Raw genomic sequence first — 27,647 nt, forward strand, 5'->3', positions numbered from 1 at the left:
AATTTCTTAAGACTGCATGTTAACATTACTTCCACATAGAATTCATAATGCACAATTTATTTGGGTTAGCTTGGCGACTGTGTCTATGCTCTTAAAAGTGTGATTCCACATTTGTTATAATTTAATTGTCTTGTGATATTTAAGATAATCTTTATTGTACGCAATCTTTCTATTGTACGCAACCATGATCCGCAAACCCCTTACTTATCGACTATAAGCTTTTTTACTACCCACTTTCACATTGTTCTGGTCTTACAAACCGCTATCTATTTAATAATAATTAATAGCTAAAAAGCTTACTCTATTTATAGGCTACGCTTTCACCTACTATTTGTACCAGATACACTTACTATTAATTTTGGAATAATTCTCAAATATTTTACTTATCTGCGCCACTGTGTGTGTCGCCAAGTAAAAGTGTCACATTGTTTTTCAAGTGCCAGATATTGCATTTGACAGGCAAAAGGCGAAACATGGCGTTAAAATGTCGTGAATGCAATTAGTATGAGCTGCTACCTGGTCACCCCCTCGATATGTAGCCTGGGGCCAGCAGGGAGCACTTTACAGGCACTTTCCAAACAGTTGTTTATGACCGGCCCGATTGCTATTAGGCAGAAATAACAACAACAACAAGCAGGACTACAGCAAAAGCAACAATTTGGCCTGGTCGCAAGCTTAGCAACAGCTTAATGCCCAAATCCATATAAAAGAAATTCAACATCATTTATCCACATAATTCTTGTGGCTTTATGTCTAAGGTTAATTACGAAATTAGGAAAATATAATTAAGTTAATTTACTGTGTGCCAGCGACAACAAAAACACACGCACACACAGACAAAAGTTAAATCACATATTCAGACCAAAGGCCACTTATCAGCTGCCAGGCAGGTGCAAAAAATAAACAGCTCAAGTTTAATTATAGCCAATGCTGGTATTCGACCTGGCAATACCCTAGAAAATGCGCGCATATTAAGAGCTCAAGTCTTATCAGCTAAGCACAAAGGCAGCTATATTTGATATTTTTGTGATGTTTTTGCTTGTATCGTATATGAATAGCTTATATACCTATTTGTGCCAACTTCGCGAAGGGTATGTCAACAAAAAATATTGTAGCATACTTAAGTGCAAAGCTGGGCCGCACAATTTAAAAGGCAGCTGCTCTCGAGGCTCGTTTGCATTTAATTAAATGCTTATAAAGACACACATACACAGGCAGACAGACAGACAGACAATGAGCCAAATGAGCCAGTCACCACGCACGCACACACACAGAGAGAAAGATAGAGAGAGAGAGAGAGAGGGAGTCAGTGAGCGAGAGGCGGCGATAGTACTTACCTGTATAAAGGTATGCCCGCGTTATCACGAAACCATAAGACCATATAAACATCATGCAGGGGCTCGGCAATGGGGCAGGGCAGCGACACTGATTTACCCTCGACGGCATCAATGTCCTTCGTTTTCACTGTGTGCCGATTGTGGTTTTGCGGATGTGGTTGGCATTAGTTGTTGTTGTTGTTTTTGTTCATGTTGGTGGCATAAAGTCGCCGCCATTTTATTTTTGGGGGTCAGGCAAATTATGTTGTCAAGGTTTTATTTTTTGTTGGTCAGCATCGTCGAGCCACATGAAAATAGAAAATAAATGCGTAAAATTTGTTAATTAAATGTTCGTTCCTTTTGCAGCATGCGTGGCTGCTCTCCCACACACACTTATGCATATATATATATATATATATATATGTATGTATGGGAATAGAGCATTGCGCAGTCAGGACAGGGTTAGCTGTGTGTATCTGGGGCTTTTAGCAATTAAATGTTGATGCTGGCTTAATTTCTACGTAATTACAAACGCGTAAATTTTTATGCAGCCCCCGCTTGGGACCCGCTTTATTTATTTATTATGCATGTGCAAATGCCTGTGAAATACTTTTTAAGCCACGCCCATCCAATTCCTCTATGCCTTTGTGACAGAGCACATAGCATTATATTTATTTTTTTTTACTCTTTGCACAAAATCTGTTTGCCAACAAGCCAACAAGTTAAGCATTCTCAAAATGTGCGTTATTCCAAATAATTTACTAAGCTCGGCACCTATTTAATTTTGATCAAAAACATAATTATTTAAAATAAATTAATTAATATAGATTTGAAATAAATTTTGGGAATGTGTTTTATTACGTTTATGTAAATTCTTTGTGTATATTTGTAGTTTTTTTCTATTAACACACGTTATTCACATTTATAAGTATCTAAGTATCCAAACCTTATTTGTTATTTGTGAATTTTAAAATAAATGTATATAGGTATTTACTAATAAAATAAACAATGAAATGAAAAAAAATTTATAATAATGAATGAAATTCCCATAACTACATATATATTCAATATTTTGACATACCTTACACATCGATAGCAATAAAAGTAGAGATAACAAAAGATAATAACTGAACGGTTAGAAAAACAAGGTCAATAGGTGTTCTTGATAGGAAAAGACAATGTAGATAAAATGCATAGACTGAAAATAGATCAAATAAATACCTCATACAGATGTAAAGTACAAGCACTGAACATATTTTAATTATATACAATTTCTGATCAGTTTGATTGGAAAAGAAAACTATCAAAAATTAATTCTACAAAGAAAATCTGTTTTCTAACATTCTTAATAATTGGGTATATAACAAAATTTTGTTTTTGTTTTGTATGCATATTTTAACAGCGTGAGTGACCGCAAATAACGTCTGGTCACACTCACAGCTATGTATGTGATTTCTGCTTGTGTTTAATTTCTTTATTTTCCTGCTGGATTTGACTCATGAATTAAGTCATATTTATTAACAGTAATAACCAAATTTTGTTAAAATTAGATTAGGTTGATAGAATGCTAAAGCTTATCATAAAATTTAAACTCTTTCGCCATCTATCTTTATATATGGTTGGTAAACACTGTTATATATCTATGTAAAGTTCTGTGTACAAATTCTATATATAGTTTATATAAACTGCACTGTTGCAATTTACAGCCAAAATGTTTATAAAATTTTCAATATTTGGTTTTTATTGCCTGCTGCGCTTTTAGCCGCGACAACATTTTGGCAGTTGAACCAGCCAAAAGCAGAAGCTCAACTGAAACCCAACAACAAGCAACCACAGCTGTCAAATGCGGCAAGTTGACACAGTTATTGTTGTTGTATTCTATACCCTTATATAGGGTATTTGTGTTTTACAATGCAAAGTGCAACATTTCATAAGGCATTGTTTTTTTAAAGTAAAGCAACATAGATTTATATACAGTCCACTTTGAAATACGCAAGTTTTTCGCCAATATCTTAAGAGTTAATCTACACAAAGTAATAATTAAAAAATATTTATATAGTTATTGATAATCATTCTTAACACCAAAGCTATCTTTACGCTTAATTTTTGAGCTTTTGTACATAACACAATAATGCAGATCACATAAGTATTGTATATAAGTGTTTAACCCTAAGCTTTTGTGACTAGTTAGGGTATTGGACAGTCGGCAGCCCAGGATTAGAACAGCTCTTTGGTATATTGTTGTTGCTCTGTTATCATGATTCAGCTTTCATATAAAGAATATAGACACATACCGTTTGGCACATATGCATACACACATCTAAATATATCTTCGTGTACAAATAAAAATGTCTGCGTTGAAAATATTTCACATCATATGAAAGCGAAGGCCATAAAAAATGTAACTTCTCACCCGCCCTCGCCTAACACCGTCCCCCTCACCACCACCCCTCCCTTCCTGACTGGTACTTCACGGCAAGGTTTTTGGCATTGACTTTATGTGTAAATATGAAAAAATGTCATTTTATTGCCACAATGCGTCGAAATTTTGTGAAAATTTATTGCGAATACGCCGCGTTGTACAATAAATATACGCTTAAATGCCCAGCATGTGTGGAATTGTGTGTGTATGAGTATGTGCATGTGTGTTTGCTTAGAATTGTTGGTACAGCGCAGTAGACACAGCTGGCATTGAGCTAAAATAAAAGAATCGAGTGTAAACTGTGTGCACCATCTGCCATATGAGGTATAAACATAGATCATATAAGGCCTACGAAATGCACAAAATAAAATGTTGCTGCATATGAAACTTGGTTCAAGAGCTCTACAGAGTCTTAAGACGTCAAAATAAGAAAAAAATAGTTTCAGTTGAACTTGTAGATTATGCGAATAGAAAAAAACTGATAACATTCAATCATATTATTTGAATATATAGAATAATTTTACTGTAATGAAAATAAGTTATAACCAAATAAGTAAATTTAATTAAATATATATTTTGACTTCATTTCGATCAATTTCAATTCAAATTTTCTATTATATTTTATTTTTGTCTTTTAATTATAATTTATTGCTTTTTAAACTATTTTTTTTTCAGTGTAGTTGCTTGGAACGATAGCGCTATCATAACGTCAAAATACGACTAAAACTTTGCATTTGCGACGCCAGATGGCGATAGCGTGAAAGTGCTCATATTTTACTCGAAACAGGTGAGTGGAAGTTGGAAGTTGGAGTAGTTGACAGTTGGTTTTAGTTGGGCGCGAGATAGCTGATAGCTCTGATTGATATTGGAGAACGATGTTCATAATAAGCGAAATTAAGTTACCGACATCTTATCAGGCAGCGAAAAAAGGCAATTAGATTAATGGACATCCATGCCACGCATTGCAGACGCCTCAACGTATTGGCCGCACGGGCCTGAAACCATTCTGTAACAAAGACTCTCAGCCTTAAAACGTGCTGGCCATGGCCATGAAGAAGCGCTATGTGAAACGCCTGTTGCGTAAGTTCATCTTTCTACTTATTATAATTGGCTTCATCTCGCTGCTGACGACGTTGATTGTGGAGAAACGTCTGAACAAAGCCAAATCAGCGGACGAGCCGGACGAAAGTAATTTGGATATGAATGGAGATCCCATAACGCCAGAGTTCCGTGCGGCCAATGTGGCGCCGACACGTCGCCCGGCTCGACCGCCGTTTCAGGATCGCAGTGCTGTGCGCGATGCGTTGCCGGATCAGCAAATGGAGCAGCCAAAGACTGAGACAGTGAAAATGTTTACGTTGCCAACGCCGGTGGGTGAGCGTAGGGACTGGCACGATTACGAGGCAATGGCAGCAGACAAGTTGCGATCCGGTCTCGGGGAACATGGACTACCCGCTACGATTGAAGATCCTGCTGAGAAAACGCTGGAAGAGCAAGAGTATCGCAGGAATGGCTTTAATGGCTATCTCTCCGATCGCATCTCTGTGAATCGCTCACTGCCAGATGTGCGACACGAAAAGTAAGTGGAATGGATCAGCAGCTATTGAATCGATTCTCTATAAATGTGTACCCGATTCCCCGCTAGGTGCAAGACGCGCAAATATCTGGCCAAACTGCCGAATGTCAGCGTCGTCATCATCTTTTACAATGAACACTTTCAGACGCTTCTACGCACCGTTTACAGCATTGTCAATCGCACTCCTAAGGAGCTACTGCACCAGATTGTTCTCGTCGACGATGGCAGCGAATGGGAGACATTAAAGGACCAATTGGATCAATACGTCGCCCTACAGTGGCCTCATTTAGTCGACGTGGTGCACAATCCAGAGCGACGTGGCCTGATTGGTGCACGTCTGGCTGGCGCTAGGGTTGCCACCGGTGAGGTCATGGTCTTCTTTGACTCACACATTGAAGTCAACTACAATTGGGTAAGTCAAGAAGCTTAAGCTAGCTGATCTTTAAAGCTGTAGGAGTACCTAGGTCAGTTTTTGTTTCGTAATTGAAACTCTAGTGAAAAGCTTTCACAGCATCTGACATTTAAACGTAAAAGATAAGACATACTAATTAAATCTTTAGACAATTTCCCTCGACTGTTTGTAAACCTTGCTTTTGTCCCAGCATGTTTACTTAACTGATTAAGTGATATTTGAAGCGATTGTCATTTATTTCTAATTATAGCTGCCGCCACTTTTAGAGCCCATTGTCATCAACAATAAGATATCGACGTGTCCCATTGTGGACATTATTGATCACAATAATTTTGCCTATAACGGTGGCTATCAGGAGGGCACACGCGGCGGCTTCGACTGGCGCTTTTTCTACAAACAGCTGCCCGTGCTGCCCGAGGATAGTGTAGACAAATCTCTGCCGTATCGCAGTCCGGTAATGATGGGCGGCCTGTTTGCCATTAACAGCGAGTTCTTCTGGGATCTGGGCGGCTACGATGATGAGCTGGACATTTGGGGTGGCGAGCAGTACGAGCTGAGTTTTAAGATCTGGATGTGCGGCGGCATGCTGTTAGATGTGCCCTGTTCCCGCGTGGCGCACATATTTCGCGGTCAAATGGACCCGCGGCCAAATCCACGCAATTACAATTTTGTCGCAAGGGTAAATTGGGTGTAGAGCGCCTCGCAATTGTATGCCAAATTCGCTGATCGACTGAATTTTCTAGAATCACAAGCGTGTCGCTGAGGTCTGGATGGATGAATACAAGGAACATGTCTATAGGCGGGATCCTGCGACCTATGATAACATTGACGCTGGCGATTTATCGCGTCAGCGTGCGGTGCGTGAGCGTTTGAAGTGCAAGTCCTTTGATTGGTTCATGAAGGAGGTGGCACCCGATTTCCTTATCAAGTTTCCGCCCATTGACCCGCCCGCTTATGCATCGGGCGCCATACAAAGCCAGGCCTATACAGACTTTTGTCTAGACTGCATGAACGTGGGCGCCAATCATCCCGTTGGCATGTACAACTGCGCCGAAAATCTCACCTATCCCCAGGACAATCAGAACTGGGCCTTAACCTCGCATCGCGAGCTGCGACGCTTGGATGATGCTTGCTTGGATGTACAGGATGCGCATCCGAACGCCACAGTCTGGATGTGGGATTGCCATCATCAGGGTGGCAACCAATTTTGGTACTATGATCGCCAACATCATTGGCTCGTCCATGGGCTTCGCGGCAAAAACTGCATGGAGGCATTTGTGGAGAATGGTGTGACAAAGGTGCTCACCAATCGTTGCGATGAGAATAATGTGCGACAACGCTGGAACTTTGGTAAAGTTAATGACGAGCTGCTGGATCGTTTCTTTGAGGGATTGTAAGACCAAACAAGACCTGAACTAAAACTCTTTAAGCTTGTTGTTAAACCTAGCTAGAATAAGTGTTTAGATACACATCTAGAGTTTGTTCTCATTCTTATTAATTTAAATATTTAAACACAAACACACACACAATAAAATCAAAATCTGTGTGCTTTGCCCATTAGCTGAGCAAACGGAAACTGCCCCCTATTAAAATTATACAATTTCGAACTATATCTTAGAAAAGTTTTCAATTGCAATGCGTCTGAAAAGTTGTCATCTTGCCGTAAACGCAATACAGTATAGTAAGCAAAGTGTGGAAGCTGTCGAAATATTTCTACTACTTTGAACAAATACCATTTGCTGTACGGTTTTTAACTACAGCAGGTTTTAGGCTCTAAGTTCTGGCCCTAAACACGTTTCTAGTTGTCGAAAATTGTTGAAAATTAGAAATCATGAAATGACACTAAAGGTCGATAAAAGCTCATGGGCCAATAGCATTTGTGTGTTCGTAATGCCAAAAGTCTAAAATGAACTTTGCTTTTAAATTCGACTTTGCTTGTGTCTTAGCCAGGTGATGAGCAGGGAGTCAGCCATTAGTCTGCCATTTTGGGGCTTGCTGCTGTCTCTTGCCATCTCCATCTCTGTCTCTGGGGCTGGCTGAAAAATACCAACGCATCAAAGGCAAAGATGCATCACGTTGACTGCATTACTAAACGACTTTAAGCTGCATGCAACCCCTTCTTACTTCTTCCACGACCCGCGTCACGCGTCCCTCTTGCCCAGGCACTTTGAAAAATTTTAGCTAGAACCTGAGTTGGATTCTCGTTTTGGTTGCATTTTTGTGTCGCCTTTGGTTGGCCTTCACTTAACTACAGCAACGCCGACAGCTCCACAGCTCTGAAGCTCGGCAGCTCGACAGCTCGACAGCTCGTGCATGTTAAAAGCTATTTAAATATGCTCTCTTTGAATGCCTTGATTGGCTTCATGCCAAACCCTAACCATTTCTGGCCAATCGGGTCTCGGTTGCTCGTTGGCTCCTTTGCACTGGCTCTAGCTCTGGCTCTGGCTTTGGCTTTGCTGCCCAAAATCAACCCACAACACACATAAGCGCAAGGCGACTCGAGATGTGCTTTCTGCATTACCTTTTCGCATGAATTAAACCTATAATTGTTAAAGTGCGTAAAAAAAACGAACAAGCTCAATCATAATGATGAGATAAGTCTGGGAAATAGTTTACAAATGAAGAAATCATATATTCACGTCAAATAAAAAGCAGTTTGAATGAATTTTTGATTAATTTCCAACTTCTTTTAGTTTTAAATAACAGAACAAACCAGAACGATTCGGTCCTCTTATACCTTTCAACACTGTAATCATTAAAGATGTGAAAGCTTGGTTAGCTGCCTCGTTCTGGGGTTAACCTCAAGCTTAACTAACCTCAATTCGCCACACTAACAAAACACACACGCTCACACATACACGCACACATACACTCACATACAGACTCACACATACTCTCGCAGTTCATCTGCTCACACGTCTCTTTCAATTCGCATTCGCTGCACTCTGTTATCGCCTGGAATTCACCAGTGAGACACGCCCCTTGCCCTTACCAACACTCCCTCCCTCCCTACCACGCCTGCGACACGCCCATTGTTGATGCAATTTAAAATGCAAAACTTTAATGGAATTTGTGCTGCTGCGACAATAGTTTTACGCAACTTTGCAACACTGACAACTTTTATTTCTAATGCATTTGTCACATGCATAAATTTTGATGCAGCGCACTTACGAGTTTTCACTGTAGCATGCACCTTAAATTTACATGGAAGCATTTTAATTGATATTTAAGCATGGCCGCTGCTGTTGTTACTTGGCTTGTGTAATTGCCGGAGCGTCTTGTGCCCTCCAATTAGCATACACATATAATTTACCATGACGCAAGCCAGTGACAGCCCCCTCCCTCCACTCATAGTTATTTCCACCTTCCTCATACGCTCCCATATGGAATTCGTTTATTTCATGTAAAAATATTTCGTTGACAAATACACGTCACCAGGAGCCCACATGAAAGAGTTTCTCACTCTTAAGCTCCCTCTCTCTCCCCCGCTCTGCCCTTCACTCCCTCCTTCTTTTTGTAAGTGTGTGTGTGTGTGTGTGTGTGACACTTTGCGATTAATCGTCGGGCTCATTAGTGGTGAAAATATTTATGAAGACCGCTGGGAGAACGCAGCGTTGTACAGTCATTAAATATACATTGAAATCATTCTTAACTATGCATGTATTGCTGTGCGTGTGAGGGTATGCTTGTGTCTGTGTGCGTGTGTGGTTTGTGAGGTTTTTAATGGATTTGTCTTCAGGTGGCATGCAGCAACAACAAAACAACAAATTCGGCAACCTATTCAATGACAGTAGTTGAAGAAGCCCAATTTAGCAAAAAAATGAATCGTTAAAGCAAGAAGCGTGTATAAGCTTGCAGAAATCAGTGTTGCATAGGAGTTAAATGTGGCATTTTGAAAAAAATTATGTAACACTTATCTATTGTAAACTAATTTAGATCCGTGCTTCAACTACACAGCAAATTTTTGGTCTTAATGTAGTTCCTTAAGTTTTTCTCAATTTGAAAATAATATTGATGCATATTTTATATATTGTTATATACATATAACAATAGGCTGAAATTTCTATCAGCAAGTTACACAAAAATAATTATTTTGCTAATGAATGAATTTAACCTTTTTTAATAAGTACAAGCCTTAATAGCACTCAATTATTAGATAGATTAATTGGAATTCCCCATGATAATCTATGAATACTTCACAGTACTAACTGATTTCCCTGATTATTGCAAAAATAAAATAAAATGTCATAGCGCCTACGTAGCCTTTAATTACATATGCTTATCAACACACAAAGCTTTATGAGTTGAAATGTATTTGAACTATATATTACTTTAACTATATATACCCTCATTTCCTATTTATACTGGGTATACGGGTTTTGCACAACTACTAATATAAATGCACGTATTTAAAATGCATCTTGATAAGATTGCATTAATGCTGCCTTGTTAAATCAATAAAAAACTACAGCCGACAATGTTTTTGCTTTAGTTTATTCAAAATCGTAGAAAGATGCGCTACGGGCTGCTGTTTGCAATTACCTTGGCTTGTTTGGTATGGTAAATTGTTGAAAATACTCCCAACATATATTAAACGAATTTACTTATATCAGAGCCTTGCTAGTGCGTTGACTGCAAAAGATGTGCAACTTATTGCTGAAATAAAGCTGGCCACCGAGCAGGCGTACCAACAATTGCTGCACGGCCATCTCAAGTTCCTCATACAGGTAATAGAATACATCGCAGGCTCGCAGGTTGTGGATCAGTCGATAATACGACAATTGCGCTCCCAAAAACTTCGAGCGGAGGCAAAACTTGAAATGCCTCGTTTAAAGGAATCAGATCTGGATGAAATCTTGGATGAATGGGAGAGAATTCTAGATGTGAATAATATAAATGGTGACCAGAGAAGGGAACGCATTTATTTATACCTAAAGGACAAATATGGTGACATATTTAATATGAACGAACAAAAGCTGCACAGGCAAATTCAGGTATTCACCTATGCAATAAATCCAAAAATGAGAGAGCTCAGCAAGTCTGCGCAACAAAGCGAACATGAACTAATCACATCATTCAATAATGTTGCCTATGCGGGTCTTGTAAGCCCGGAAGAGTCATTTACTGACTTCGCAAAGGTTATGAATAAATATTAAATTTTATACCATAAAAAAAAAAACAGGTTTACTCAATAAACAACGAGTATAATCTTTGTGTATAAGATCGAGTGTTAAAGGTTATCAAGAGTTGTAAGCTATAAGCACAATTAAAGTGAAGAGCAGGTTTAAGCTAGCGAATATGTTTACATAGTTAATAATAAATTTATTTATTTACAAAATAAGCCAGAGAATGCCTGGTACCCTAGACTCATTATTAGATTTGATGCTGCCATCATGCTTAACGCTTATCATCAACATTTATTAATAACAAAAATATCTACAGATTAAAAAAATGTAGCTATGATCTTGTTTGTCAATATAAATATATTTTAAGTGATTGTATTGAAGACTCGGCTTGTGCATGTGCTCATTCAATTCTCTACTTATTTATTTCCCTTAATGAGTCGCTTTTTCAGCAAACGTCGCATCATATGTTGACTTTTTGAGCGGCTTTTTGTGGTTGCATTATAAAAATCACAGAACAGCGTGGCAGAGAGTCAGTCGGAGTGAAAGAGAGAGAGTAAAAGAAAGAGGGAGTGGCAGAGAGAGGGAGACACTCAGTGAAGTGCAAGCCACATTAAGTCAACCGCCTGAAATGATCGCATATTGTAAATATGCGTGTGTGTGGAGTGTGTGGTGCGTGTGTATGTTTGCTTGCGTCTGTGTGTCTTTGTGTTTGTGCGTGTTGTGGTTTTCACAGTCCGTTACAGTTGCTGTACGGTGCAACGGTGGTTCCTGATTGTAAAGCTTATTTATACAAATTCCATTACTTATTTAAAAAAGTAAATAAATATATTAATGCATATATTTGTATAAATATAAACTTGTTAAAAAAAATGCGTTGTGCGCTGGTAAAAAGAAATATATTACCAAATTAAACAACACTACATCAAACGAGCTGTTAAATCAAGTGCACAGCTAGCTGCCTTTATTCAACAAAATACGAATTTAAAAAAAAGTAAACATTATGTTCAAGGTTAGGTTCAATTAGAAAACTCTAAGTCGCTTTAAGAGAACACTCATATAATTAAATTTGTTACTTTTAACTAACGTTTAAATTAGATTTCATTCCATACGCTGCAGACTCAAATGTACGTATAGAAATATTTTATTTTACAAGATTAAAAAACCATAATCGTAGCAGTAAAAATTCAATTTAGCCCTATTGTCTTCAACTATTACCACTTTGTGGAGAATTGAATTAAAGATTTTTGGATGCAAACCGCAAAAAGAACATTGCAAATTCACAACAAGTTCATGTTTATTGCATTTCATTTTAAATTTGATCAAATTTCAATTTGGCAAAAAAAAAAAAAAAAAAAAAAACAGAACGAACAATTGGCTGGGGCCGAAAATTGCAAATGCCACTGAAATGAAATTTGTTTGAAATATTAAAACACAAAAACTGAATTAAAATCAAATTTGATGTGGCAACAAGCAGCAAAATAACCACAAAATAAAAAAAAGGGCAGGAAAAAAATCTGCTAAAAGGATAACAACTAAAAATAGAAGGCAGTTGATGCAAAATTGTTTGTTGCTTGTTTAAATGTTACAAAATCACATAATGCCCACAAGAATAATCAAATTCGATTAAATTGTCAGATATACAGGGAGAGAGAGAGACAGATGGATAAAGAGAGAGGGAGACAGAGTAAAACAGAAATGGATAAAAGTCATGCGGCTGGGTCCGAATGCAAATCCTGATAGCAACAAAATGCTATTAAGAAAAAATTGCAATGCAATGAGAAAACTTAACGACTACTGAATGCCCTTTACAGATATGGATGCTGGGCATCATGGAAAAAAATATATATAAGTTAATTTGAAAATAAAATAATATTTAAATTAAATAAAGCAATCTTTTTGGAGAAATAAAAAATTTCATATCTAAAAAATATCTAATACAACAGAAAGCACAGCTCCGTAACCCATAAGACATCGAGTTGATACGAAAATGTAATCCCAATTTGCATATGTATCGCTACAGGGCATCAACAAGCAGCAGAAGCCAAATGTCAAAGAGCTCAACAATGATTTTTATTTGTGCTTGCCTGCTGCAGGACTTGCAACAGGACCAGCAGGACCCAAGAGAGGACCTTAGAGATGAGATAACAATCAATAAGCAGAAAACAAGAAACTGACAAAGCAGGGGATAAACTTGAGTTTAGCTTACATACAATAAGGTTAAAATGCAGCAACTGCAACTGCAAGGATGGCAAGACATTGTACAGCAGTAGAGCAGGCAGCTGCAGGACAAGTCAACGAGCCGGTTACCAGACAAATAAGCCCACTTTTATAATAAAGTAACAAAAATTCCAAATCTGTGCACAACAAAAACCCACCTACCGCCAGCAACCCCTGAACTGACCCACTGAACTTTTGTGGCAAGGCTATATAAAAGTGGCTGCTGCTGCTGCTGATGCTGCTGCTGCTGTTGGCTTACAGCTGCAGCTTCAATTTTATGCAAAACAGTCAGAAAGTTCAGAGGTGTTGACCATGTTTCGAGCAAAATACGTTGCGAATATTGAATTGGTTTTAAATGACAGCATAATAAGCTGACAGCTCCCATTCCCTGCGCACAGCAGCATACCTAATTTGCTGAACATTGTAAGCAAAGGGTTTTTTGTAAGTTCGTGCAACTAAAAAGAATATTTTAGCTTGAATGAGTACTGTAATTGATTTCGGATAGAGCCTTATAAAAGTTATTTTATAAATATATTGTCTTCCATGTTAATGTGCAAATAATATTTCGAATATCAATAAAATCCCTCTAACAGTATTAATAAATTCGTAGTCTCGTGCTTCGACTTAGACAGCTGCGATCTTTAGCTAAGATTTTCCCCAACCTTGTTAGAGATTCAAATGCAATAAATGTGCAAGTTTGCGGCTAGTAAATGTGTATTTGATCGACTTCGATTCGGTAAGTAGTAAAACTCACGAATAAAATTGCATTTTGTTTGGCGCAACGTGGTAAAGCCACGTTTAAGTCTTTTCCCATAAATCTGGCCACCAAACGGATTCATTAAGTGTGTGTGTAAGTGTGGGTGTGTTTCCAGCTACTGTACAGCCTCCTTCTCGCCGAAACCCCCTACGCCACCTTACTCCTACAACTTTTGTGCGACCTAAAAATGCAAAAATCAATACGAGGCAAACGCTCAAAAAAGCTAAAAAAAAAAAGTAAAAACGTGCAACTACAACAGCAACAAGAACAACTACAACAATTGTAGATAGAGCATCGAAAAACACATAACTATTTTGCATAAAATAAAAGTTTTTGGGTATTTTGCGCGCGCGTGTGTGTGTGTGTGTGTGTGTGTGTGAGGCACACTATTGAGTCATACAAAGCACGTATGTCCTTCAGGTCCCCAAATGCGGATCTGTGTTGTGCTTTTGTCTCTGCATTGTTGCCTGTCGTTTGTTTGTCGTCGGGAGACAAAAGGGTACAAGAAGAAGCAGAGCCCAAAACAACTGTGGAACAATAACAGAACAAGGGGAAACAACTGAACACAATAAAACATCACATACATTGACCCAAATTTATGCAATCGAAACTTTAAAGTATCAAATCAAATAACATGACATAAGGGACAAGTTTTTTTTCTTTATTTCTATATACATATATATATAGTTTGAAATGGATGCGACGACAGCTGCACATATGAGAATTCGGGCCACAGCGAAAGAGAGAAAGCTGCGAGAATTGGGTGACATTAAAGCCGGGTAGTCTGTAAGCTCGCATATCCACGAGCATGGACGTGGGCAGGCGAGGTAAGCGTCAAGTCACGATTTCGCCTACATTTTTTGCTCTTCTCTTGCATTTCATTCCTTCTTTTGTGCACTGTCATTTGCTGAATATTCATATTTTTTGATCCCAAAAACTTATGAATTATGAAATATGCATACAATTGTCTCGCTGTCTGCGCGCACATAAAACGAAAGCTATGCATAGTAAAGGGCGGGGTAGAGCAGATAGAAAAAGAGAGGAAAAGCGTAACTAAAATTCGCTTTAGGTGTGAACAAAAAACAAAAAAATAAAAATAAAAATTCATAGAAATTGCAGCTCAGTTGTTTTTGTTGTTCTCGGTGCTTAGAGCACATTTTTCTATATCTATCTACAATACGCCGGCTTACCTGGCGTATGCGTAATTGTTTGCGCGTGTCTGTCTGTGTGTGTGTGTGTCTGTGTGTATGTGTGCGATGATGCGTGGCTGAGAGCTGTTGTAAAATTAGGTGACACAATTTCACTTTTTAACTATTTTTGCCCATTTCTCATTCTATTTTTCTTCTTATATTTTGCATTGTTTTTTATTTCTGTGCTGATATTTAAAATGCATTTTGCTTGATGGCATTTAAAATGAGTCTCGTTGGACATGGAAAAGTGTAAAATATTGTGCATAAATTGAATCTAGCATGCATATCATATTTGTGGCTTGCAAATGTTATAAGGCAGTTGGATTTTTAATGATATACAATGGGCATACATCCATATTCTACGCCAAATAAATCGAACTGCATTCAAATAAATAGCAAGATACTCGGTAAAAACAGAATCAATCTAGATAAAATATGTTTAAAGAAAAAGTGGTTTTAGTCTGGATAAAACAAAGCTATTTAAAGGTCTAGGATGGAAACTCTTAGAGTCTTAGTCGTTTATACCTTCGTAGAGGGTGTTTTATTTTTTGTCATGAAATTTGAAACGCGTTGACGGAGACATATCCGTTCCCATAAACTATATATTTTCCAGATCAGCATCAACAGCCGAGTTGATATAGCCATGCCCGTCTGTCAGTTTTTATGCGAACTATTCTCCTAGTTTTAAGTCTATCGTCGTACATATCTCGTATCCAGCTAGATCGCTCCACTAAATCATGTAGCTGCCATAGGAACGATACTAACTAACAAAAAAAAATTAAATTAAAAAATGCTTAGACCAAGAAGCACAGTTAAATAAGAGGAATCACAATAATAATTTTCATATTCTGAGCTGAATGAATTTATATAATTTAATAGTTCAGATTTTCCCATCATATTTTTACATCATTGCTAACAATTTATAATTAATTTGAGAGTCATATTTAATAATTAAATTTCCAGCCTTGTGCCCCTGCATAACAATCAGCCTTTTACTTATTTTCGAAACTATACCTAATGCTGTTATTAGAATGAATTGCAAGGTCCGTAGAGCACAATATGATATATTGTATACTATGCTGCAGTAAGTTATATACTCCTTCTTGGCCAGCTTCCTGGCATAACAACCTTTAACGCTCTTTAGCCATAATCATATTCATGTTGGCTATTTCCTGGTGTGCTTAACAAATTTCTATATACTTATCTTCCATTCTTTTCTCTACTATGTCTTTTGTTGTTGTTGCTGCTGCCTCTCTTTCTGCTTCTGTTTGTTGTGGAGGAAATAACTTACAATTGACCTCGTTAGCCGCTGTCTCATATGTATGCCGCTTTATGGACTCTGTCTGTGCATCTCACTCACACCATTTTATGCTCGCTCTCGCTTTGTCTTGCTAACGCTGTATGTGCGTGAGTGTGTGTGTGTGTATTGCACTAAGCCGGCTAGTTGGTCGTATTAGTGTCGTGACCTCTTGACTATATGATTTCCTGCTTTTTTATACGCCTGCTGAGGAAGTTGCCTGCGCCAGCTCAGCTAATGCTGATCCAATTACGCTGCAAAAGAGTCCAGCATCTATGACAGTGCAAGACAAATATATATATATATTATATATATATATATATACATACATAACCACATATATTTATATATACTATATTCTCATAATGCCGCTGTCTGCCATCCCTCTCGAACTCTGGGCATAAATGAAACTTTACGCACAACCCGCTGATAAATATATAGTATTGTAATTATTTCTTGTGCTGCGGCAGGGAAAGTCGTCGCTGCGGTTTGGTTATTATTATTATTTTTTTTTCTGTAAGAAATATTGCACTGGCAACTATTCGCCCCACAAGGCCCACTTTTGTAGAGTTCGCTTCGTGCTGAGCTAATTAAATTTAAATTACATTTCGTTTGTTGTGCGTGGCAGATTTTAAAAGGATTCCACGCCCAGTTGTGGGGCTTGCAAATAAATTAAAAATGATTGTGTGCGGCGCGGTAAATATGAAGCATACGCCCCGTTGTGTGTGCACGAGCCATGCGCCGTGTGTTCCATTGCCATTCGTTTCAACGCGCTGCAAATCAGCGCGCATGAAATTTCAACATGCCAAACGCCCTGCGTCCCCAAGGACTGACAGCAGGAACAGAAAAAAAATCAAACAACAACAACAGCAGCAAAATAATATAACTTGTTATCTCTACAGTTTTTTCGTATTATTTTGTACATAAATAACATTTCATATGCCTCGTTTTCGGTGGTTCCCCAGTGTAAATGTAAACACGCGCTTATCAATGTATATATACTTATGTGAGTGAGTGTACACAACACACAGCCACAAGTGAGTGTACGTGCGTGTGTGTGTGTATGTCAAATGTCATTGGCAGTTGGTTATTCAGCTGCTGGCTAAGCGCCAGGCAACAGTAACAACAACAACAATAATTACAGAAACGTCAACACATAACAATGAAATATAAGCACTTTTATTTGATTATTATTTGAAATACCCTAACTTTGTGTTGCAACGAATATCAATGCTAGATAACAGATAAATAAAACATAGAAAAGTTAAGTTAAAAGTAATAAGTGATTTGATGGTAAAATCTTTACACATATTTTCATAATATTTTTCATAAATAATATTTGACAAAAAATTAAAAAAAAAATATCGGGAAAAATAACTTTAACTGGCCTCTATTTTAATATTCACTACTGTGTGATTAGACAAATCTATAATTTAGAGAAGTGTATGGCACAGCTGGCATAAAAACTGACTTGGCCTTAACCCAGCTCACTTTCTTTTCCCCTTTCTCATTCAAACGCTATTCCATTTCATTTTGCTGTTGCCACCAAGTTGCCAAGTGAGCCGCAATGAGCAAATGTCATAACTACACATTGACGGTGGTTGCTCTCTTTTATTATGGTTGTTGTTCTGTTCTATGCTGTTGTTGTTGACCCTATGAAAGTAGGTTGAATATTGCAACATTCTGCTTTAAAAATGTCAGCGCACAAGTGTTAAAATCGCTCATCATATCAACGCTCACAGCTGCAAGCGGAGCAGCAACTGAAGGGACAAAGAGCAGCCACATAGGCGTCGCTATTGAACTTTATGTGTGTACACAATGTACATCTATGTATATATATATATATACTTATATCAGTATATATAAATATATATATGCACGATTCTATATTGCGTTGGCAATAGCAATTCGCTGTGTTATGCTGAGCTAAGCATCCTCGACTGACAGCAGCTGCCACCGATTATTGCGGCCTTTTAAGTCGGCTCAGTCGTATAAATTCTGTGCGCGTGTGTGTGCATGTGTGTGCCTGTGTGTACATGTGTGTGCGCATGTGTTTGGAGTGTGTGTGGCATTGAAATAGCTTCAGCTGACAACAATTGTGGCAAATGTGGCACATCAGCAATGAAATAGCGCCGCGTTCTGATTAGTATGCCAACCGCAAGCTTTAAATCTAAAAAAAAATTGCTAATATTGCTGCAATTCAGAAATATTTTAGTTCTAGCAATATTTTTAATTATTAAACAAGAAAAAGTCAGTATTAAAAAACTGCTATTCAAAATGATGATACAAATATTATGTTCAATTATAGCACCAACTTTAAAGTTGCTAAAGATTATATCAATAATAATATTTATTTTTAATACATAACGGTAGGCACCAGGAAAAGTAACAAAAAAAAATATAGTACAAAAGTATATGAATATATACGGTATGAATTTAATGAAAACATTTGATTAATATTTAATTTTAATAATAACAGTTCGTCACAGGCAGTCAAGTCCTTAAGTCACCCAAAGTCGACTGACTCCAGTCACCTGCTGGAATGTCAAGTTAATAACAGCAACACCTTAGCGCCCCGTGACTGCCAAGTTGGCCAACACACAGATTTACCAACTGACATACCGAACATGTTTTAGCGGCGAGCCACAAAACTCAGCCAGCTCATAATCTTAAATCTAGGCGTTATGAGCGAATGAAATAGTGAGATCGAGCGAGGCAGAGAGAGCGAGAGAGAGAGAGAGAGAGAGAGAGAGCTACTGAGTTAACTATATGAGCTAGGAATGTAGGCGTGTTAGTCTGGGGCTGCTGCTGCTGCTGCCTTTGGCTTGGCCCAAATACACATAATGATATGCAAATGTGCATGAATAAGTGTGTTGAAGTGTGGAAGCGAGCAAGCGCACACACACACACACTCACACACACACAAGGCATTTCCATATAGTCCATTGCTAAAGTTAAAGCAACAACATCAAAGCAAGGACTTTTCCCGCTGCGTCAGCTAGTTAAGAGTTTAGTGGACTGAGAGAGGGAAAGAGGGTATGGTCCTTGGGGAGGAGGGGGCTAAGTGGGGAGAGGGGAGGTTATGTTCAACTGGCCGCGTTAATGAAATGTGCAAATGTACCAATTGACCGAGGCACATTTCGCATACCAAACCGGCAACCTTGATAGAGAGAGCAGGTGGAGGTCCTTAAACAGCTCGACAGGACTGCTCATTTAGTCATTTGCATATTAAAAGCTTTTGTCGCACAAAGGTTAAATCTAAAGATAAAACACAATATGCATATACAGTCTGCCACATATATATATATACAGCCAAATATTTATATATATATTGTATTTTCTTGTTCCAACTGCTTGTTGTTAACATGCGAATCAAGTCAAGATAGGAAGGAACAGAGGAAGGGGTATGGGGACTGTGCCGCAATGTGCGTGTCGATAAAATATTTTGCTTTGACGCTATGCAAACACTTTTGTGGCATTTTCCTAGGCAGTCTGAAATGTTATTATACTAGTGTGTCGCATTGTTGCGGAGCGCTCAACAATTTTGGGAATTTGCCATTTGGCACTTTAAGCATATCAAATATCATAGCTGAACGCATGCAAAAAGTAGCTTAGAGTATATCAAATAATCAGAACTAAAGAAAGAGAGAATATTCAACTAAAAAGTAGCCACAACAATTGCAAAACTTTAACTTGGGTCAAGCTAAGAGTTGGTCAGAGTTCCACATCTATCTATAAAAGAGTTTGTCCTGACTGACTTTCGTCTGTGATATATGCCTAATCAATAAGGGCAAATAAATTTGAATAAAAAGAAAATTCAAACGTTAAGTATGGATACAAGTTTTCAAGCTTAGGCTCAGGTCTCTGCAATTTTTATATGTCAATTTCAAATTAAATATTGCTTGTCTGCCTCTATGCGAACTAGTCTCTCAATTTTAATGCTATCGTCATGAAACCTTGCAATCGTTCCTCTTTCTATTGCACACAGGACATATATCGGAACTGGATCGGACCACTATATATCTGCCACAGGAACGATCGTTAAATAATGTGGTTCTTGTATTAACAGCGTTTTGGCATTAACTATTTTTCCTGTGCATTATGAACAATATAAAGAGGTTTGGTCCGCAAGGGTATTAAATCTTCGGCGTTCCGAAGAAAGCTCTTCTCTCTCGTTTAAGTTCTGATGTAGAACTAATTGCAAATGCAATTTACCTTGGAAGCTTAAAATTCCATTTTTTTTACACTCAGTCTAAAAGTCATCATAAATATATGTAGCCAAGGCTCAAATTGGGCATATGAAATCCTATTTTCTACTATTTAGTGCGCTCCGTGTGCTCATGTGTGTGTGTGTGTGTGTGTGTGTGTGTGTACACTTAATTAAACATTATTGTTGTTGGGGCTCGTCTCGCAGCGCTGCGCTCAAAATCCAATTAAACTTAAAAAGGCAAGAAGTCGTGCTGAAGCCGTTTAGCCTGCCTTAAAAGGATACCCAATTCCTACGTGACATATGCACAATTTAATTTTTTAATTGCCCGAAAAACTTGCCAGCTGAGTGCGAAAGAGAAAGAGAGAGAGAAAGAGAGCGAAAGAGAGGGCGTAATGTGGGAGCGAGGTAGTCTATGTTGCATATATGTAGGCCGCTAAACTCAAATTCAACCAAAATTGAAGGCAGCCACGTTCGTAACCTTGAACCTTGACTGGCGTCAGGCAGGGGACGCCCGACGGGCATGTGGCAGGGAGAAGGGGGGGGTCGAATGATGCACAGCAACAATTCTTTGGTTTAGCTTGTAATAATAAGGAGGACATTGTTGTTGTCGCTATCTTGGATTTCTTGCTGTCCTTGCCTTGTCTAGGCGCTGCTTTTTTGTGCCCGTCTGTCGAGCGGTAGAGAGAGACTCCCCTTCTCCATGTCATCCCGTCTCTCTGTCTGTCTATCTGTCTAGCTCTCTCTTTGTCTTTTGCTTGCTTTCAACGTTTATGCTGCGCTTTACACTAATAAGCAAAAGTGTCTAACGTAGCGTAACTAAATGCGAAATGCAAACATTTCATTAACAAACACGCACAAAAGTGGGTTGGCGCTGGGTGGTTTGTTAGGGGCTGTTAGACAACCCCCCAGCCTGGTTGACAGTTATGTGTGTAATATTTTTTTTTTTTTTGTCTTTGAGTACCCCTACCCAAAAAGGGGCGACTGTCTTCCTTGTTTAGCCGACTGGCGAACATGTGTGTTTGTGCTCACACCCTACATACACACGCACACAACAGCACACACACCCGCACACACAGGCTTTGTGTGCGTTGTGTGTGTAGGGTGTGTTTGAAATTTCATAATATCTTTTATTTCATTCTTTGCTTTACTTTATTTTAAGCTCTTTGCTTGATTAGAAGGTGTTGCCATAAATGTCCTTTGTGTCTTGTGCGTGTGTGTGTATGCGTGTGTGTGTGTGTGTGTGTATTTCAAATATTATTCCAGCTTTTATGCTGCTTGCTCATGTGTAATTTACATTTGCCAAGTGCTTTATGGCAACAAGGCGGCAAAAATTTAATAAAACTTGGTAAATGTTCAGCCTGCGATTCGTGTTAGGATAAATGAGTTGTCCTTGATATTCATATGCAGAAGGAAACCAAAGCTTATTCATAAATGTAAATCTTGGTTAGACTATATGAAATGCTTTTTACGTCATTTTCGCACATGTGTTGTTCAACTTTGTAGTTGTTGAATGTGTGCGTACAAAGTTTGTATTGATTAGAATATACTTTGCTTTAGGGATATTATAATATTTTAATTTGATGTACAAGTTTTGATTTCGAGAAAAGAGAGATATAGCTAGAGACAGTACTTTTTATAATTTGTGCTACGGGAAGTGTTATGAGAATAGAAAACTATTATAAAAATTATAAATGTATAAATAATAAGTATAACAAATTTTCTTAAAAAAGTTCAATATTGAGAAAGTTTGTGTATAAACTGGCAGATCAAAAACGTTCTTTAATGTATCTATTTTTAAATCTCTCTTCGAATAGCAAGGTTATCGTGATAAAATTAAGCTCGCTAATGTAAAAATCATTCGCTTTAAAATGCATATATATATATAATGTCACTATCGCCATTAAGAGAAAGATGAAATTATGCTGTTAAAATTTGGGTTGAAGGCTGACCTATATTCAAGCCGAAATGTATTCTTTGGCATTCAGCTCAAATATGCTTGTCAAGCTATTTCCCCGCTATATATAGAAGCCAGCGTGTGTTTACCTCGCATATACTTTATCATTTTAATATTATTTCACGTACTTGCTAAAACCCTGAGTGCAAGAAACTTGCATTAAACGCAGACCGTAACTTCAGCGGGTTGCCGCCAGCTGCCAATTTAATGTACCTCCCCCCTCCATAGCTCAATAGAAACCGCAATCAAAATAGCCGCCAGTTGCGTTTGCACCCGCTGAGACGAGGACTGCGTCTGGGGCCGGGGCTCGGGCTGGTGCTGGGGCTGGCTCTGTAGTTACACTTGCAGTCTCACCACCCACTCTGTGATTGCTACCCTGGCGCAGTCCTTATATAAGCTACATAAAATTCAAAGTGCTGCTGCCCCTGTGGCTGCTTCTCAACGGGTGCGTTCAACTTTTACGTATTCAGGCGCTATAAATGTCATATTTTATCTGCTGCTGCTGCCGCTGCTGCTGCTGCGTCATCGTCCTCGTACACATCTTCGTCGATGTCTGTCTAAAAATAACACTTTCTAACTTCAAACTTTATTAAAAATGTATATAAACTTAATGTTGGCGCTGACTTAGAGCTTGCCTTTGCTTTTGGGTTTAAAGTTTCATCAGTCGCATTTGGTTTTACGGCTGCCCCGAAAAGCAGGCAACCATTTTTTGTTGCGGCTATTTATAGTGAGGGTGCCCAATTGGGCAGCCAAGGGCATTGGCATTTGTATAATTTAATATTTATATATATATCTGCGGCCAGTAGCCGCAATAGATCAAAGAGCTGAGCTTCATTAGGCGACCACAGCGTTAGTGAGCGGTTTTGAGAATATTTTTCTATATATATTCACAGCGGCGGAAAAGCAAATAGCAACAGCCTCGCAATATTACATTACATTTGCTAGATTAAGGCACCAATGAATACAATATTTGAAAGAAATTAATAGAGGAACATTTAAGTATTATTTTAAATTTAATAGGGTAGTAAAAGACAAAAAGTATACCCTAAAGCATCTCTCGAGAGAAATAGTCGAACTGTCTTTATAGATAAGTAGATAATAAAAAAGATAATGACGCTGAGCTTTATCTCAAACTACAAAACACAATGTTGTGATTGCAGCTGAGACCATACAATTCTCTATCCAGAGAAACAGAGGAACATAAACAATCCATTTAATAATGTAATAATAATATACACACTATCAATGGAATTTGAGTTTCCATGACTATATACAACAAGAATATCTAAGCTTTGTATCAGCTCAATGTCAAGTAGACGCTGAGTTGTGCGGTTCAGTCGAGCAGAAGACCTTTAAACCAACATAAGTCGACTCAAAACAGAGGCAGCAGAAGCAAATGACCAAGGTAAGAGACACTTAAAGATCCACACCTCTAAGTCGCAGCCGGTTGCAGTACCTGAACTGGGCACAAACCGCTCGAAGCGTACCCATTTAGCTGGCTAATACAGTCTGCTGGTGCTCGTAGTTTATTTAAATTAAACCTTTTTTTGAAGCATGCCTGCATGTGTGTGTGTGTGTGTGTGTGCGTATCTTTTTCAATTAAGTTTCTAGGCCAGCCGCAAACAAGAAAAACAACAACGAGAACAGCCACAAAGTAGACAAGCAGCTGCTCTTGATATTGTTGATAATGATAATGATAATAATGATGATGATGTTGACGACAGCGTCCAAGCAGTAAAAGAAGAAGAGCATCACCATGAAGAAGTCTAACAAATTGCAAAATCCACATCAAGCCACACCTTAAGCAAACAGCTTTGACTGCATTTCGCACCGCCCCAAACTTGACTGCGCACACCGTGCGTATACTTAACGTTAAGCCCTAAACCACTAAAACCAACTAAAGAAAACAAGCAGCAACGTCGCCATCAAGTGCTCTTGGGCGAAAAGGGGGAGATGAAAGTGAGTGAAAGCAGAGAGAATGTGCTGTGGTAACACTTTGGGGGGGGTTTCTGTCATGCTCTTCTCCACCTAAGCGTAGCATTTTATTTAAACTGCAGTTAATTTTCACTAAAACATTTTAATTGTATTTTTGTAATCTGTCTTCTACTAGTTTTACATGCGGCCAAAGCAAACAGCCACGAGACAAGTCAGACGACAGCAGTTGCCGCCCAAAATAATGCACAGTGGTGCAAAATATAGGATAAAATAGTTGACACTTAGCAAATAAAAGTTTCAAGTCTAAATTTTCTGTTTAGATTTTTAAGAAATCGTTCAGAGGAGCCATGAAAATAATTAAAAATTTTAATTTCTATATCTAGAAATCTTTTACTCTGTGTGTTATCCTTAGATTAATATATATTTTGAGTACTTTTGTCTAATAATTTTCAATACATATATTTTTTTTTTAATCTTTGAAGAGCTTTTCAGAGAAAAGTTCCTGTATATATAAATGATTTTTTTTTATTTAAGTAATCCTGAACAACATATTTGAGTTAAAAATTATATTATATTTATTTTAGATGACTTTATTTCTTTCTTTTTTATGTAAATTATATTCATAATTAAATTTTACTTTTGTATTCTGTTTTTATATATTTTAAATTTTCTAGGTACTCGAAAATTTCTTTTTCTTTAATCAAAATCTTTCTACTGATTTCCAACAAAGTTTGTTAACTTATTAAGAATTTATCGAGAGAGAGAGAGAGAGAGAGCGAGAGAGAGAGAGAGAGAGAGTTGTGAGATTATCAATCTAATTTTCGATTTATTCATTGATATTCACATAAGGTGATAACCACAGTTAAAGTGGCGGCATTTGGCAACGCCTTATCCTTTTTTTTTTGAGAGAGGCTTCGGGCTAGGGGCAATGGCAGTTTTACAGCTGCGGCCAAAATGGCAAAGCCACTGCCATTTTTAATGCAATAAAAGTCAACTTAAAATATGCAAATTACGGTAGTTTCAAATTTGTGCAGACTGCCGCGACTTGCGCTGCAAGAATCTGCGCGCCCAACCGCCCGCTGTGTCCACAAATAACCGACGACTCCTTTTAGAGTTGTCCGGCGTTGGTTGCCTGGTGCGAAATGTCATTAACATTTCTCTGGGCCATGGACTTTTAATTGTCTGGTTGAGTCTGGGGTCTCAGTCGGTTCGGGCCCGCTTTGACCTGGCCACAGCAGCGCAGCAACGCCTTTGAAGTTGGCCAAGACATTAATGTATATTAGTGTCGCAATAAATTAAAAGCATTTTGCTGTTCATATTTGCGCCAGCAACCAGCGGCCAGTGTTGAGCAGCGCACTTTAGACTAATTGCAGACCAGCTGAAAACGCCCATTTAAATTGTCCAGGTTTTAGTTCAGCGACATAAAGCATTTTGTATAATCAAATACAAATAAAGCCCCAACGTAATTCTCCAGATACAAATCACCTCACACCTCGCCACACCGTTAAATCCACTAATGAGCCATATCGCGTTACTGCAACTACAAATTCCGGAGATGGCCCTTTGTATTGTTTGTCAGAAAAAAAAAACCAAAATAAATATAAAAAAAATAACGCACACGAAGCCAGCGCAAGGCACTGGGGCGAGGCGTGTGTCAGCCATAACAAAAGCGTCAATTCTAACAATGCGGGGGGAGGCTTGGTGGGAACAGCAGGTCTCGAGGGTCGCGCGTTTCCATCACTAAGCCGCTTAACGCAAGGTGTCAAGTTTAAAAATCAATTACTTCAAAGTATAACAATAAGAAATCGAGCCACCCGCACACCCTCCGCCCACGGAAATCACGAACCCTCAAAACTTGGGCGCGTCCTATGGCATCGGCTTACGACAAAGGCTGAAAATGTTTGTAAACATGAAATGCGATTCGCAGGCAATCGATAAAAGTGCCGCAACTGGCATAGCACTCGCCCACTAGCCCCGCCTCACGTTCAAACAATAGATAACGCGTTTAAGCTCTTCTAGGCGATTCTCATTGCACGTGTGTTTTGCAATTAATGTGTATTAAACAAAGGACAATTATTGGAATGAATTCCTGTTTAGGCATAATTAAAGTCATCAGATTATGCGAATTTACAAAGCTGCAGGAAATTAACACTTTCAAGCAATTTCAACACTTTTACTCGAATCAAATAAGTTTACGATTGATTAAGTAGTAAATCAGATATAATCAGCAAATTAAATTCTATGTTATTAATTTAAGTTGTGATTCAGGTTCTTCTATCGCAACAATGATAGATCTGTTACATAACTGTTATTTAATAACAGCTGGCCCGAAATGTTGTCCGACCACGTTCAACACGACCCACAAATGGATACGCAGCAAGAAATTCATAGCCTACTTTTGGGCACTCGCTTCGCTTTTGAAATACGCTAAAGGCGGCGCGTGTTTTGTACAAGTTCTCAACTTAAATTGCGCAGTGAACGCGTTTTGATGGCACGCACATATAACATCCACCTCCACCTCCCCCTAGTCCCTGTCCCGCTTCTATTTGGGCAGCTGCTACGACGCATGCAAAATGCGTTGTGTAGCCTTTGATTGATGAAGTTGTTGCGGAGTTGGGCGCCACTTTGGCCCGAAATTGTGGGCCTGACCGAGTGTTAAACACTAATGGCAGCTTAAATTAGATTAGAGAGCTCTCGCACCCTCCCTCACATACACGGTCGGAGTGTGTGTGAAGCGTGACTAGCGCATTTGCGCCATTTCCGCTTCCGCTTGCATTTGAATTTTATAGCATTATTTTCATTTTTGCGGGCGGCCATTTATTTAAACTATTTGGCAACCCACGCAAAAAAAAATAAATAAATATCCCTGTATCAAATATCAACTCATAAAAATCGCACAAAAACACATAAATAAGATTTATTGTTATAGTTGCCACGCATAAACACACACACACACACACACACACACACACACACACATACAAAACACACACACGCACGCGTTGGCACATTCCGATGGCCATTACGTATACGCAATGGATTTGTTTTTTTGCTGGGTGTTAAATTTAACGCAAAAATTACGCTACAAATTAAACACAAATATTTGCTTAGAAGCATTAAAATACACTTTCTACAAAGTTTACGGACTTTGGCAAGCGGTTTGATCAGAACCAACTATAAAATAGTCCAGAGTTTTATGTAAACTGTTTTTTTATATTTAGAAGCCGAAACTTCT

General features: G+C 38.4%; 2 protein-coding genes and 1 non-coding gene across 4 annotated transcripts in view; 2 read left to right on the forward strand and 1 right to left on the reverse strand.

Moving 5' to 3' along the window:
* The window catches only part of side-II (sidestep II), a 90,197-nt gene that overhangs the window by 36,132 nt on the left and 26,418 nt on the right, over nt 1-27,647 (reverse strand). For both annotated transcript variants that reach the window (XM_032437529.2, XM_032437528.2), the window contains one exon: nt 1,338-1,464. In XM_032437529.2, coding sequence (XP_032293420.1) covers nt 1,338-1,464 — 127 coding nt within the window. The remainder of the gene's footprint in view (nt 1-1,337; nt 1,465-27,647) is intronic.
* LOC6628580 (Polypeptide N-Acetylgalactosaminyltransferase 4) lies at nt 4,734-7,338 on the forward strand. Its single transcript, XM_002051478.4, has 4 exons — nt 4,734-5,317; nt 5,384-5,726; nt 5,977-6,405; nt 6,470-7,338. The coding sequence occupies exons 1-4, from the start codon at nt 4,782-4,784 to the stop codon at nt 7,121-7,123; spliced, it is 1,962 nt and encodes a 653-aa protein (XP_002051514.1). The 5' UTR covers nt 4,734-4,781; the 3' UTR covers nt 7,124-7,338.
* Nucleotides 10,123-10,947, forward strand: LOC26530477 (uncharacterized). The gene is made up of 2 exons (XR_011416709.1): nt 10,123-10,281; nt 10,340-10,947. It is a non-coding gene; the product is annotated as an uncharacterized protein (transcript).

Source organism: Drosophila virilis, chromosome 4, assembly GCF_030788295.1.
Source record: "Drosophila virilis strain 15010-1051.87 chromosome 4, Dvir_AGI_RSII-ME, whole genome shotgun sequence".
Classification (NCBI taxonomy): domain Eukaryota; kingdom Metazoa; phylum Arthropoda; class Insecta; order Diptera; family Drosophilidae; genus Drosophila; species Drosophila virilis.

What these genes read in the sequence shown, in the direction of transcription:
- LOC6628580 (XM_002051478.4), top strand. Translation starts at nt 4,782, where the DNA reads ATGGCCATGAAGAAGCGCTATGTGAAACGCCTGTTGCGTAAGTTCATC. An exon ending in CCAGATGTGCGACACGAAAA is followed by an intron (nt 5,318 to 5,383) that starts GTAAGTGGAATG and finishes ATTCCCCGCTAG; the next exon opens with GTGCAAGACGCGCAAATATC. An exon ending in ATTACAATTTTGTCGCAAGG is followed by an intron (nt 6,406 to 6,469) that starts GTAAATTGGGTG and finishes TGAATTTTCTAG; the next exon opens with AATCACAAGCGTGTCGCTGA.